Here is a 13,118-nt window from a genome sequence, read left to right on the forward strand (position 1 = left end):
TCTTTTTGGCCCATAATTTATGTTTCGATGGATTTCATAAGTGTCGTTCAGTCATGAATTTGACCCAAAAGTGTCAATTTTTCTCTTATTATTTACTGTGTGATACATATTCCTGCTTCGAAGGTGCAACTCAACAAAGATACTCAATGAGTATCTTTGAACTTAAGAAGTTAATTTTGAGTTTTAAGGTAATTATTATAATTATTATGGTGCCCATTTTTTTGTGGGCAAACTAATTTACTGAGTAAATTTTGGGGCAATGGGCAAGTTAAAATCTACTCGGTGGGCAAAATAATTTACTGGGTGGGCAAATGCCCACCCAGTTAACATGCTATTTACCTCCCTGGTATCGATTGCCCTCCCCCGGGGGGTTCATCCCATTAAAAAAAAATCAATTCCTAGCTCTTTTATCCCCATTTATGTTTCGGCGTTCAATGACCTTGAACCATAGACTGTAGAAGGGACATGGATTTTGAACTTGTAAATTGAACGAATCTTTCATTTATGTGTCATGTCTAGACGTTCAGCCTCGGGACATATGTGTAAATAATTCAATGTTTTGCTTCGTATTTGTTTCTCATGCTGGTTGGGTCATTGGTCAATGTCCGTAGTTTATATAAGTCAGTTTCCCGCAGATTTTACCGTTCACCATATGTCGATATTTTGATGCGCAGTGAAAAATAATATTGGCACAAGAGCACTGCTATTCATAGTATCCTTGCAGAGGTATCCTTGGATGTTGATTCAAACTTTTAAAGTCTTAAAGGGGACCTTCGTAATCCACAGCCTCATCCGCTCACAAACATTTTTTGTACCATCAGAAACCTAGGGCTACATAATGTTTATGTTCATAACCTTTCATGCATGTTCGGTCGTTTGACAAAGAAATCGTCCAATTGATATTTTCTGTCTGTAGACACAAATTATATTATGCAGTTCCAATGCAAGTCTAATGTCTGTATCACTCGAATTCTGGAAATTCTGGAAATTGAATTTTTCGTTGAAATCTATTGAACCATGCTAGAATCACAGAATTCCCCTTCAACCATCGTGTACCGGCGGTATATTTTATTACACGGGAGGGGTTGTTGCAACCCCCTCCGAATTTGTTAATACTAAACGTATTATACTTTTATAGTGATGTTATTGATTCCAACCCAAAATAAGTATCAACAATCTCCCATTATGCCATTATGACGTCATTATGTGAGTGCCCCCTCATGAAATATAGAAAGTCTCTGTTTTACAGAAAATATAGGCCAAGAATTTTCGGCTAAGAATTAATTACATGAGGCGATTTTTCGAAAGTTTTGGCTAAGTATATATAGTCAATCTATTCTAATCTAAACACCAAGTTTGAAATCCATATAGGCAGTGGCGGCGCTACGGGGGCCAAGGGGGTGGGTGCATTTCACCCTCAAATAATTTTCTTGTCCCCCCAGTTTTGAGGCCAACCCCCCCCCCCTCCCCCCCCGAAATTCACTCCCCCCGAAATTCAGTCCCCCGAAAAATATTCCTGGTGCCGCCACTGCATATAGGCCCCACCCCGGGCCCCACCGGGGGCTCCACCTTAGAATATTTTCATAAGAGCAAAAAAATACAAAAATAAAAATGCAACTTTCCCTCTACCACCTTTGGCCGATGGCCACCCGTAACCCGGGTAATGTAGCAGGTCAATGAGTGCATAGGATGACCCACAATTAGCCCTAGTCATTTGGCGGTAAATGTCACTATGGACCACAATGGCCTCATCCCAATAGTTTAATAACCTCAATTAATAGTGCAAAATTCGACCTCAAGTTGCAGACTATGAGTTTTTGTACCCAAATTTTCAAAGGTCATTCAATGAATGTACAAATGTATTGGGGTTAAAGAACTGTACCCTGATAGATGAGCATGTTGTGGATCCTAGTGTGTGTGCCATTTAGCGTGCCAGAAAAATTCTGATTGGGTTGCAACAATTACCCCTTCGGTAGACGAGGCCTGGGTAAAGTATTAAGGGTAGACTATGTATTAATTGTTGGTCGAAGCAACCAACCGATTTTCATTATCTAAATCAATATATTATTGACAAATAACAATTTGATGTTTTGCAAAAGTTCATTCTACAAATCATATACTTTGAAAACTTGCTTGATTTATTGTTGTTAATGAGTATTGTTGTTTCTGCCCTCTTTACAACATAACTCAAGAGCCACATGACCTAGAAAAGTAGATCTGTGATATTTGAATTCTTCTACACGCTCGCTATGAAATGATCAAAGCAATTTTTGCCAAAGCTCACTACCATTCGCAAGATGCTGTGAACTACCAAATCGCAACAGTTTAAAATAGTTGCTTAGAGTTAAAAAGCCATATAATATAATGTACCATCTTAAATTTGAAATTGGTAAATATTTTTCGAACCTGATTTTTGGGATAATTTCTAGTGAACATTCCCAACTTATACCTAAATGGAATCAGCCAAATTGGCTGTGTTTGTCAGGTAAACTGAGCAATGAATGCCATTCAAGTCACAATTCACACATTAAGACCCATAGGGTTAAACGGCCAAAATAGCCAATGGGGTTTCTTGCACTTTACTTTGGTATTTCGGCATATAAACAGAAACCTTTTCTGAGAGTTATTAATATATTAACTCAGCATTTTGAGTAAAGAATAACACAAAGTTAAAATGTGACGGAAATCTTACAATTCTTGCACATACACGGCCTTGGTTTGGTCCAATATGCCACGAAAGAGATGACCTTGCTAGCATTAAAATAATCCGGAAATTTTGAGTATTAAAGCAGAGACGAAGTTGCACCATGTGTTTGTGGTGATTGTGCAAGAATGGTCATGCAAAAACATATTCCAAACAAACAAAACTGAAAATATTAAACGAGGAACAGTATCAACAATATTAACATTATATAAAAAGGAAGCTCCAATCCTCGTATTCCTTGCCATACTTGGCAGAGAGGTGGTTAAACATAATGGTATTAAAGGTGTCATACCAGGGGTCATGCCCGTACGATAGTGATAAGATCAATGTATAGTTACCATGGTTACTGGCTAAAACGTACAAAAAATTGGCTCCTGTTTTTGACACTCGTTTTGGCAACATTTGTGCACCATTTTGATGCACTAGCCACTTTGAAAATTATTTTTGTCTGAAAACAAACATCGTAAGATGAAAATTCACAGTGCAATGAAAGATAAAGGTCTAAGCTAGGATTCCTATTAATCGTTTTATTCGGAGCCAAAAGAAAACCTGTGGTGCTACTGAATTTTGTGATTTTTACCACATTCAAGCATTTGTCGCTTTTCAAATTCCATTCATTTTAGAAAGCTTAAAAACAAAGGATTTGGTGTAAATTTTGTACACACGTTTTAACGAGTATACAAAATTTAAACGAAAAATTAAAAAAATATATATTGAGAATCATTTGCTTAAAAATTTGAGAAAAATTGCTAATTTGAGAACAATTGCTAACAAATAATATATTGAGAATCATTTGCTTAAAAATTTGAGAAAAATTGCTAATTTGAGAACATTTGCTAGCAAATAATATATTGAGAATCATTTGTTACTTTGCACACACTGTCGGAGTGCTACAGTGAATTTGAAGTGAAACAATACCAAAAACCATTCAAAAACTAGACATTAGAATTACCTTACCCCCCTCCCGGCCTTACCTATGTTACCGTGGTTACCCATTATTTCGGTTTCAGTTTTTGCATCACGCATAGCTACACATTGTGAACGCATTATACCCTTTTAATGAACCATGAAAAATGTTCCTGGTGAGCGAAACATAGTGTTGTTTTGAACTTTATTCATATAGAATCCCGTTGTTGGATATGTAGTGTGTACGTGTGAGCTCTCTTGAGTAGTGTCTTTGAGTCATGCCTATGGAGCAAGTTCTGTCGTTTGATTGGTAGAATCAGTTTGGTATTACTATAGTTAGGTAATCATTGAGCCTCGGATCCTCCTCCTCCATGTCCTCTCCAGCTCGAGAGCTCAGAAATTGGCAAGTGTGAGATTTTCACGCAGCCTGCATTGGGACTGGACTTGCAGCTATGGACTGGACAAAGGATTTTTAACATAAGGTTACATTTAATAGCTGCTCGAGGGAAATTTGAAACAACCAAGCTGACTGAACCAAAGTCGAGTTTGCATGCAACGAAGCGTGCTGATCATTGTCTGCAAAAGTCGTTTTGGTTTATTAATCATGTCTTTCATTGCAACTGTGGATCTTTCAACGGGAGTCGTGGGCACTACTGCATTTCTTATTATCCTAGCTTGCATGTTTAAAAATCAAAAATCAAAAAGTAAGCTACCACCAGGACCAATTGGGTGGCCAGTTCTTGGATATCTTCCAAACCTAGCCATCAATCTTTATCGTACGGGTATGACACCTTACCGTATGTTTAGCCACCTGTCTGAGAAGTATGGCAAGGTATACAGCCTCTACATGGGAAGCAAACTTGTGGTGATACTTAATGATTATCAAGCAGCTCGTGAGGCTTTCAGGAATTTAAAGATTACGAATCGGCCGGTTCTGCAAGGATTTCCCGAAAGTCATTTAGGTAAGTATTTTATATTTGTATATAGGACTTTAAAATATATAGATAAATTTATTCTGTCCTGCACGAAAATCTAATAGCAGTACCACAACTAATTTGCAAATACCGATTGCTCAATATTTCGAATGGTTTTTGGACATGAACTCCAAAATAGTTGTTGCTTTCAGTTTCACCCGGTTTGAAGTTTTTGGTGCAAAAGGTCCTCGGTTCAATTCCCAAGGCAGGAAACTATCAAATAATTATCATTCGCTCTATTGTCATGCTTGTTGGGCATACATTGAATGACAAAGATCACGCACCATGTACCAGTCCCGCTGAGGGTAACGCCTGGTTGTGTGTTCACCCTACACTGGAAATTATGGCTGAACATATTATGTCCGACATGGAATGATTAAATAAGATATCGAAAAAATAATACCGCGGAAAATTAAATATAACTGTCGAAGTTGGTATAGTAGCCACGGTCTGAGCCATGCGCGAAGTGCACCTCGGCAATTCGACATAGATAGTGCATGACAATATTTTTATCTTCAACAATAATGGCTTTTAAAGGTTTTATCTTAATATTGAAACTTAACGGATACCGTAAAGATTCGCCCAATGGCGCACATGGGCTCCTTTGCCTTGGGGTAAATTTCATGAACAAATAGAGAGCTCCCGCCCTGCTCCCGCCTCTGAAAACCCCAACTAGAATTAGGGGGACGTGCCCTTATTTGCTGGTGGGGTTTTTATGGGAGGGAACGTTTAGTTTGTACCTAAAATGACAGTTATGTTAAGGGAGTCCATAGCGCCATTATTAGGCGAATATCAGTACGGTATTCGGACAGGATTTTTTTAACGTGAATGTTTGAATGGCCTTATAATACGGTGAGAACTGCGGGTAAGCTGCCTTACATAAGGTAAATTTGGTGAGAAACTGCGGGAAATTTTCTTTCCTTTTCAAACATTGGCCTGTGGTTCAAATTGTTACCAGCATTATACATACAGGAGCTTACAGATTGCGTAAATATGAGAGACAAATGTGAAGAAAACTATTGAATTACTTTCACATGATAAGGCTAGCGTGAAAGTGACAGATTCGTCCAAATGACCAGTACTCTTGTTTCATGGCTCATTGAATTTCAAAAGACGAAATAATGGCTTGTTTGAAATGGGTTGAACCAACAAGAATTAGAACTCTCCTGGTTGAACACGGTAGTTGAGTCCACAAAACACGGAATATGTCTACTGACCAATTTTGAGAAATGCGTTTTTAAACAGATTTGCAGTGATTCCGCGAGAACATTACAAAATTATTGTAGAAATTTATTAGAGTAGTTTATACGAGTAAATAAGGGACAAGTCGAAAGTATTTTTCGCAGAATATATCGACAAGATAAAGAAAATGAAGTATTAGAAAAGTTTCTAGTTCGACTCTCGAAAATTTAGATTTCTTTACAGTGCGTCACCAATCGACATGAAAAAACTTTTTACTTGACCAGGGGTCAATGTACATGTTTCAGGTCAAAATGTACAGGTCATGGCTTGTTTGCACTCATTTTTATGTTTTTTTTATATTCTGATTCCAAATACGGTTATGGCAATGTTCAATTCTAAATGTTTTGAATTTGAAAGAAAATTCGGAACGTGTCGTCTGCTTTCAACACACATGTTGAGAGTGCAATGACCTTAAGTAAACTCAGTGCCACAATGATCTGGTATTTTCTAATTCCTAATTTCAGGTATTCTAGGATCGTCTGGAAAGTTATGGCAATTTCAACGTCGATTTACGCTCCATCAATTCCGTCAACATGGAATCGGGAAATCCAGCTTTCAGGTCAAAATTGCCGAAGAAACTGTGTTTCTTGTTCAGGAATTTCAACGTTTCAATGGAAAACCAATGAATCCTGCTACATATATTACCAATGCCGTGTCTAATGTTTTATGTTCGGTCATTTTTGGCAAAAGATTTAATTACTCCGATGAAAATTTTCATCGTGTCACGCAGTTGTTGGAAAAACAATTCGAATTGGCGGGAAACGGAGCAGTAATGATGTTTGTGCCAATTCTGTCTAATTTATTACCAAAACGTCTTATCAAGCAAATACACAAACAATTGCGGACTTTTACTGATACCATTGTTGCGGAACATAGAGAAAATTTGAACAACAGTGAATTATCCAATTATATCGATGTTTATTTGACCGAACTTGAGAATAATAATAATAATTTTAATAATAACGCGCACAATTACGACATTGGCACCATCTTACATCAATCAATTGTTCAACTTTTTGCCGCTGGTTCTGAGACAACCGCTACCAGTCTGCGATGGAGTCTACTTCTAATGACGGTGTTTCCGGAAATCCAGCGTCGTATCCAACGTGAAGTTGATTCTGTTGTCGGAGAAATCGTCTGCCTCGCCTTGACGATCATCTTCCTTTCACAGAAGCCACTATCATGGAGGTTCAACGCTACGCTACCCTAGCGCCTTTAGGTGTACCACATGAAGTGGTCGACGACACGTTCTTACAAGGGTATGCAATTCCTAAAGGTGCTATAATTCTTGCCAATATCTGGGCTATTCATCATGATCCTGAGGTCTGGACAAATCCAGAGGAATTTCGCCCAGAAAGATTTTTGGATGACGAAGGAAACATCTGTCAACCTAAGGAATACATGCCATTCTCTGTGGGTAAGGAGGTACCGTAATGTTGAGATCATAATTGTTTTTGAAACATCGATTATTTTAATATCCAGAATATTCTACTCTAAATCCATATTAGTGGCCTGGGAGTATTCTATAATATTCTATTCTAAATCAGTCTAGTGAACCGAAGTTTTGGCGATCGCCATATCCACAGGTTGAATGCATGACCAGTGGCGTACCTAGAACCATGAGTCCTTAGACAGAAGTATTATCTCAATAATGATTGACATCTTTATAATCTCCCCAATGTTGAAACAATCCTAAAACAATAATTTAATTGGCCTCACCGTAAAATACAATTGGTTCCTCATTAGGTCTCATGTCGGTCCCGCTTCGGAGATAAATTGAAAAGGGAAAACAGGGGCAAGGGAAAGCATGTCATTTGAAAGACCGTTTTAAGACTGAAATTCAACTTGGTTTTAACCAAACTAGTAGTATTTGTGCACAATTTTGCGCAATTGTTTCAGGTATCTTTTCCCCGGGCACAGTGCAATTTACCCATTACCAACTTCAAAGTAATGCGCCATATTGCCAAAGCTCCAAAACTGCAACACCAATACTTATCCAACAGTCAAATATGTAGGAAAAACACTTAAGAACTTTCATGTTCATTTTTGTTTTCAGGTTAAAATTATTGTTAAATTATTCAAATGTTTATATTTGCACCATAATGTATTGAGAATAAAGAATGACTTTGTTGTATATATATTTTTACACCCTGCTACCACTAGTACAGTATTATTGGCGGATTTTAACACCACAAATCCTAGCTACGCCCCTAAAAATAATGCAAGACATTTTCTTAAATCGTTGCCTTCTTTTCATTGACACGCAAAACGCCCATGGATATTTTATTGAAAAACAAATGTTTTTTTCACTCCTATTATTAGGTTTGCGGAAATGTGTTGGTGAAAATCTGGCCAAGAAGGAGCTCTTCATCGTGTTCTCGAGCCTTCTTCATCGGTTTACCTTTAAGACGCCGCCAGGTGTGGAGACTTCGTTGGAAGGTACTTTGGGGGCGTCATTTGTACCGAAACCGTATGAAATTATAGTCATAAATCGTGACTAATTTCGCGAAGCAAGGATGTTTAGTATTGCAGCTGATAGGGCATAAAACGCAAAGTACCATTGCAAAGCCTTGTTCGTCATTAAACAGTATGCTTTGACTATATTTATAAATACGTTTTTATAAATGAAGACCTGAGCGCAAGAAGACCGTAAGTCCACTTGGCCTCTCAACATGTATACACTAAAGTTGCGTATAGTTTTGTATAGTTTGTTAATGTTTTATACATGTTCAGGGGCTAAAACAAATCTTTCACAACCTTTCATGATGTGTATATACATGTTGAGGGGCCCAGTGGACTTACGGTCTTCTTGCGCTCAGGTCTTCAAATACACACGTGACCACCTCCGCACTGCCATAACAGCTTGTAGACAGTAAGTCTCGAAGTGACCTTCTATATATATCGGGTGGTCTTCTTATACATTTGAATGCGAAGGCGGAACAACATGAAACTACTGTGCAGCAAAATTGTCTATTTTGTTAAACTTTATGGTTATATTGTAAACGTTTCCGTCGTTGAATATTTTTCCGTCGTAAAATACTTTCAAAATGTTGTTTTTGATAACAAAATTCGGAATCAAATACTTTCAAAATGTTGTTTTTGATAACAAAATTCCGAATCAAATACTTTCAAAATGTTGTTTTTGATAACAAAATTCAGAATCCCCCATGTGTAAAATTTTGCTATTCATTTAATCCTTATTGATGATATTTATCTACAGAGTTCCATTTCTGTATAGTGGTTAATGCATGAGGATTTGGCCACGCTTGCTAGTCTTGGTATGTCGTACCAGAGAGTATATAGTTATTCTTGAGAGGGCACTCTATTCACGTGGTTTCTTTTCAAACGCTAAAAGATCCGAATTTTGGTGGTTTGCAAATGAAAAGTGTCCGCACTATCGATTGATTACGTAACTGTTATGAATAATTTATTAGTTTTTCAATGCAATCGCCTCGACCCATTAGTACGTATTATCTGTATTATCAAAGTATTTGGAATAACAATCCGGTGAGTTCAATGAACTACGCCTTAATACCGATGGAGTTTCAAAGGCGTCTTCTCTCCATACACAGATGAAAAAATACAATAGAAGAAGGTCAGCACATAATGCAATCGCCTCGACTCATTAGTACATATTATATGTATTATCAAAATACTTGGAATAATAATCCGGTGAGTGCAATGAACTACGCCCTAATACCGATGGAGTTTCAATGGCGTTCTTCTCTCCATACACAGATGAACAAATACAATAGAAGAAGGTCAGCACATATGACCTGCTTTAATGACATGTTATATGAGTTGTATAAAAAGCTCAATATCGAAAAGATAAGTATTTATTTGTGCATATGGACTGCACATTGAACATGCAAAAAATAAGTCACAATAATTTAAACAAGAAGTGGGATTTTGACATACTATAAAAACATGGAATAAAACGACTAATACATTCTGCCATCATGGCGTCAGGTCAATGGTTCATTATATCCCGTTTGTTTCTTTTAATTCATTAATATTCGAGACCAATTTTGCTACCCATTTATATGTACACAGGCGGATCTGGTTTTTTTTTTTGTATTTTCGTTTCTTTTTAAATAACAGATTCTGGTTTTCCAGAGCACGGGGCCGCCAGGGTGATACTAATTTAATGCTTTTGAAAGGTATTTCTAGTATACTGGCTCTCCATACACAAATGAACAAACACAATAGAGGGGTCATTCTGCCATGCTTCAGGAGAAGTGTCACCCCTCTGGTCGTACCCATGGGTCATGTACGTATTTATAAAAACGTATTTATAAATATAGTCGAAGCATATTGTTAAACAAATTGTGATCCATAAATCTCGCTACCGCTTACGATTGTACTCTAATCCCATAGTCGTCTGTTAACACTCGTATATCGGCAATAGTCGACTCGGACTATGCATTCTGAGAACGATAAATGGGGAAAAGCTGTCGAATTCGTCTGGCATTGACAATTTGAAGAAATGTTTAGAAAAATCGCCGGGGGAAATACAATACAATACTGCTTTTACATGTAAAAGGTTCTTCTTTTCACATAATCTATATTCCTGTCGAATGTGCTAGGCCTACATTTGTACTTTGACCTTTGTCTATTTAGGTTTCAGAAAACAGGGAGGTAAGAAATACTTTACCTTGATATCTTAGTTTATATCTTGAAGACAAAAGCTGGTCTCTATAGTACATTATACATAGAGCTGGTCTCTCTCCCTTGATAAAAAAAGTTCAACTTTGTGTATTTGTTATTGGATGCTGTTTTGAAACTTATCTTGAATCAACCCTTACTTGTGAATCGTACTTTATTTAAATTGAAAACCCTAAAAGAAAAAATGTATATAGAGCACATCAATAGACAATTTTTTGTTGTCGATTGATAAAAAAATAGCTGCAGAAAGGTAAGTCTCTTACGTAAAATTAGTGATTTTTATAAAAAAATTTAAACCTTCTCAAGGATAGACGAGGTATTGTTGGTCGAAGCAGCCAGAAAATCGATTTTCATTATCCAAATTAATATATTATTGAAAAATAACACTTTGAAGTTTGGTAAAAGTCCATTCTACAAATCATATACTTTAAAATTTGCTTGATTTATTGTTGTTAATGAGTTATGTACGTTTTACAAAAGTGTTGTTGGTTCAGCCCTCTTTACAACATAACTCAAGAACCACAGGACCTACAAAAGTATACCTGTGATATTTGAATTCTTCTATACACTCGCTATGAATTGATCAATGCAATATTTGCCAAAGCTCACTACCATTCGCAAGATGATGTGAACTACCAAATCGCAACAGTTTAAAATAGTTGCTAACCTTAAGGGCTCGGTCACCCACTTTGGCACACTAGTTTTTTTGGGACCTGAGAGCACATCAGACACACCATGTATTCCGAATACGAGGAATGTCCTTCTGATATCAAATAATTTTATGGCAAAGTATTGTTTAAATGATATTTTTAACATTTAGCTGTCCTCGAAGTAAACTTTATACATCTAATGATATGTATTTAAAGTGTATGTAGCTAGGATGAAAAGCGACCATCGTCAAAATTTTGACCTTTTGTATTGAATATATATACATGAAGTTTCCAAAAAGACCTACAAAGTTTATGTTTTGGTGGGAAACTATGTATACTAGTATATTATAAATGTCCCATAAGTCGTAAGACATAAGTCGAGAAATAGGGATCCGAATCATTTTTTTTATTTGATTGACTGGTTGCGAAGAAATGTTCGATATCATAATGTGCACATCAATGAAATTCATTCCAAGTTTGATCATCAGGCCCTTTTTCATACTCGCTGACCCCTTCTTAAAGTTTTTGTATCTCATTAATGTTCGTCCTCTTATCTATTCTATAATCCGACAGTGTTGTGTTCTTCATTTTTTCACTGAAGGTGAACACCTGAATATAACTTTACCTTCACATTAATACACAGTGGTTGAATTATAAGAAACTTAACATAGATTCCTGAAATTGGATAGCTATAACATTAACAGTTTTAATTCTTTTTGCAATATTTTAATCTTTGAAAAACAAAACAAAGAAAGGCATGAGCTTGAAGCTTCTAATTTTTGATACAGTGCAATATTATGTTTAATGCACTAAGTTTTTGTTTAAAGTTCAAACTTTTGCATTCATTATTCATGACAATTATGTTTTGAAGCAATATTTTGACCAAGAAAACTTGGATTTCTGCAATTGGAAGTATCCCAGCTTTATTTCTTTATGTTGTGCAATATGTTATATTTTAACTTTCCAAAGAACATTTGAGTCAATAAAGACAATGATCAAGTGGTTATTGATGTCATGCAACATTATGTTGAAGTTTAAAAAGACGGATTATTGTTGTTTGTCTGCTATGTGCACAGTGATTGTCATCACTTCCAGTGTACTATTGTACTGTAACTTCATCAAGTGTACTTTTGTGTTCCCATTGATCAAAGTTGTTTTTGCAGGTCCAGCACTTCTGTTAAGTTTTGGCTATCGAACTTTACCTACTTGTAATGCCTATATAATGCTGTTTTTTTCCTCTGTACCGTCTAGTCTTTATTTTACTTGTTTCCCCACGTCAAGTTGGTGTACGTCTTTTTCTTTCAACTATAATATAATTGGACAAAATGCTGGCATATAAACATGCACACCACTCCACGCCATACATAAAATCTCCCAGTCATATTTCCCAAATATGAAATTTTTAAAAAGTTAAATTTTAATTTTACTTCTTTTAAAGTTTGGCAGAGGCGGGGTTCGGACTCACAGCCCACCGCTTACTTTAGCTATCATGTATACCATATGACCAGCGCCTTAGACCGCTCGACCACGAAGGACTTGATAGTGTCATCGTGAAAATTTAAACATATAATATTAATAAATCGCAACTTCATTACTACATCATATTTTGGAATTTTATCTGCTTAAAACATTAATGTGTATTATAATAAAGCTACCATTATTTATATTGTTGAATTCTCAAGCGCATAGAGACAATTAATACGAGGGTCCTATGAATAGACCTACATACACAATACATAAAATCGATTTTGATATCGGCCACGTGCTCTGCTGTGCATGTGGTTTCCCGTAGTGGCGGAAGTTGTATTACGAAGTGCATCCGAACTCTATTTTGAAGCAAATGCTTTTGACAAGGCATTGGATTGTTCCAGTTTGCATCCTAAATCCACATTAGACCCTAATTTTATTTACGAAATCAAAAGATTAGATTATCATAACAACAAAACGGTAATCTTTTGTCGGGTCTAATGTGAAAAT

General features: G+C 36.5%; 1 protein-coding gene across 1 annotated transcript; it reads left to right on the forward strand.

The window, feature by feature from the left end:
* The first annotated feature begins 3,844 nt into the window (after window positions 1-3,844).
* Window positions 3,845-10,817, forward strand: LOC140161383 (cytochrome P450 2U1-like). Its single transcript, XM_072184893.1, has 3 exons — window positions 3,845-4,572; window positions 6,291-7,243; window positions 8,149-10,817. Exons 2-3 carry the CDS (start codon window positions 7,009-7,011, stop codon window positions 8,325-8,327), a joined length of 414 nt encoding a protein of 137 aa, XP_072040994.1. The 5' UTR covers window positions 3,845-4,572; window positions 6,291-7,008; the 3' UTR covers window positions 8,328-10,817.
* Window positions 10,818-13,118: the final 2,301 nt, after the last annotated feature.

The sequence above is a fragment of the Amphiura filiformis genome, chromosome 9 (assembly GCF_039555335.1).
Source record: "Amphiura filiformis chromosome 9, Afil_fr2py, whole genome shotgun sequence".
In the NCBI taxonomy this organism is placed as follows: Eukaryota; Metazoa; Echinodermata; class Ophiuroidea; order Amphilepidida; family Amphiuridae; genus Amphiura; species Amphiura filiformis.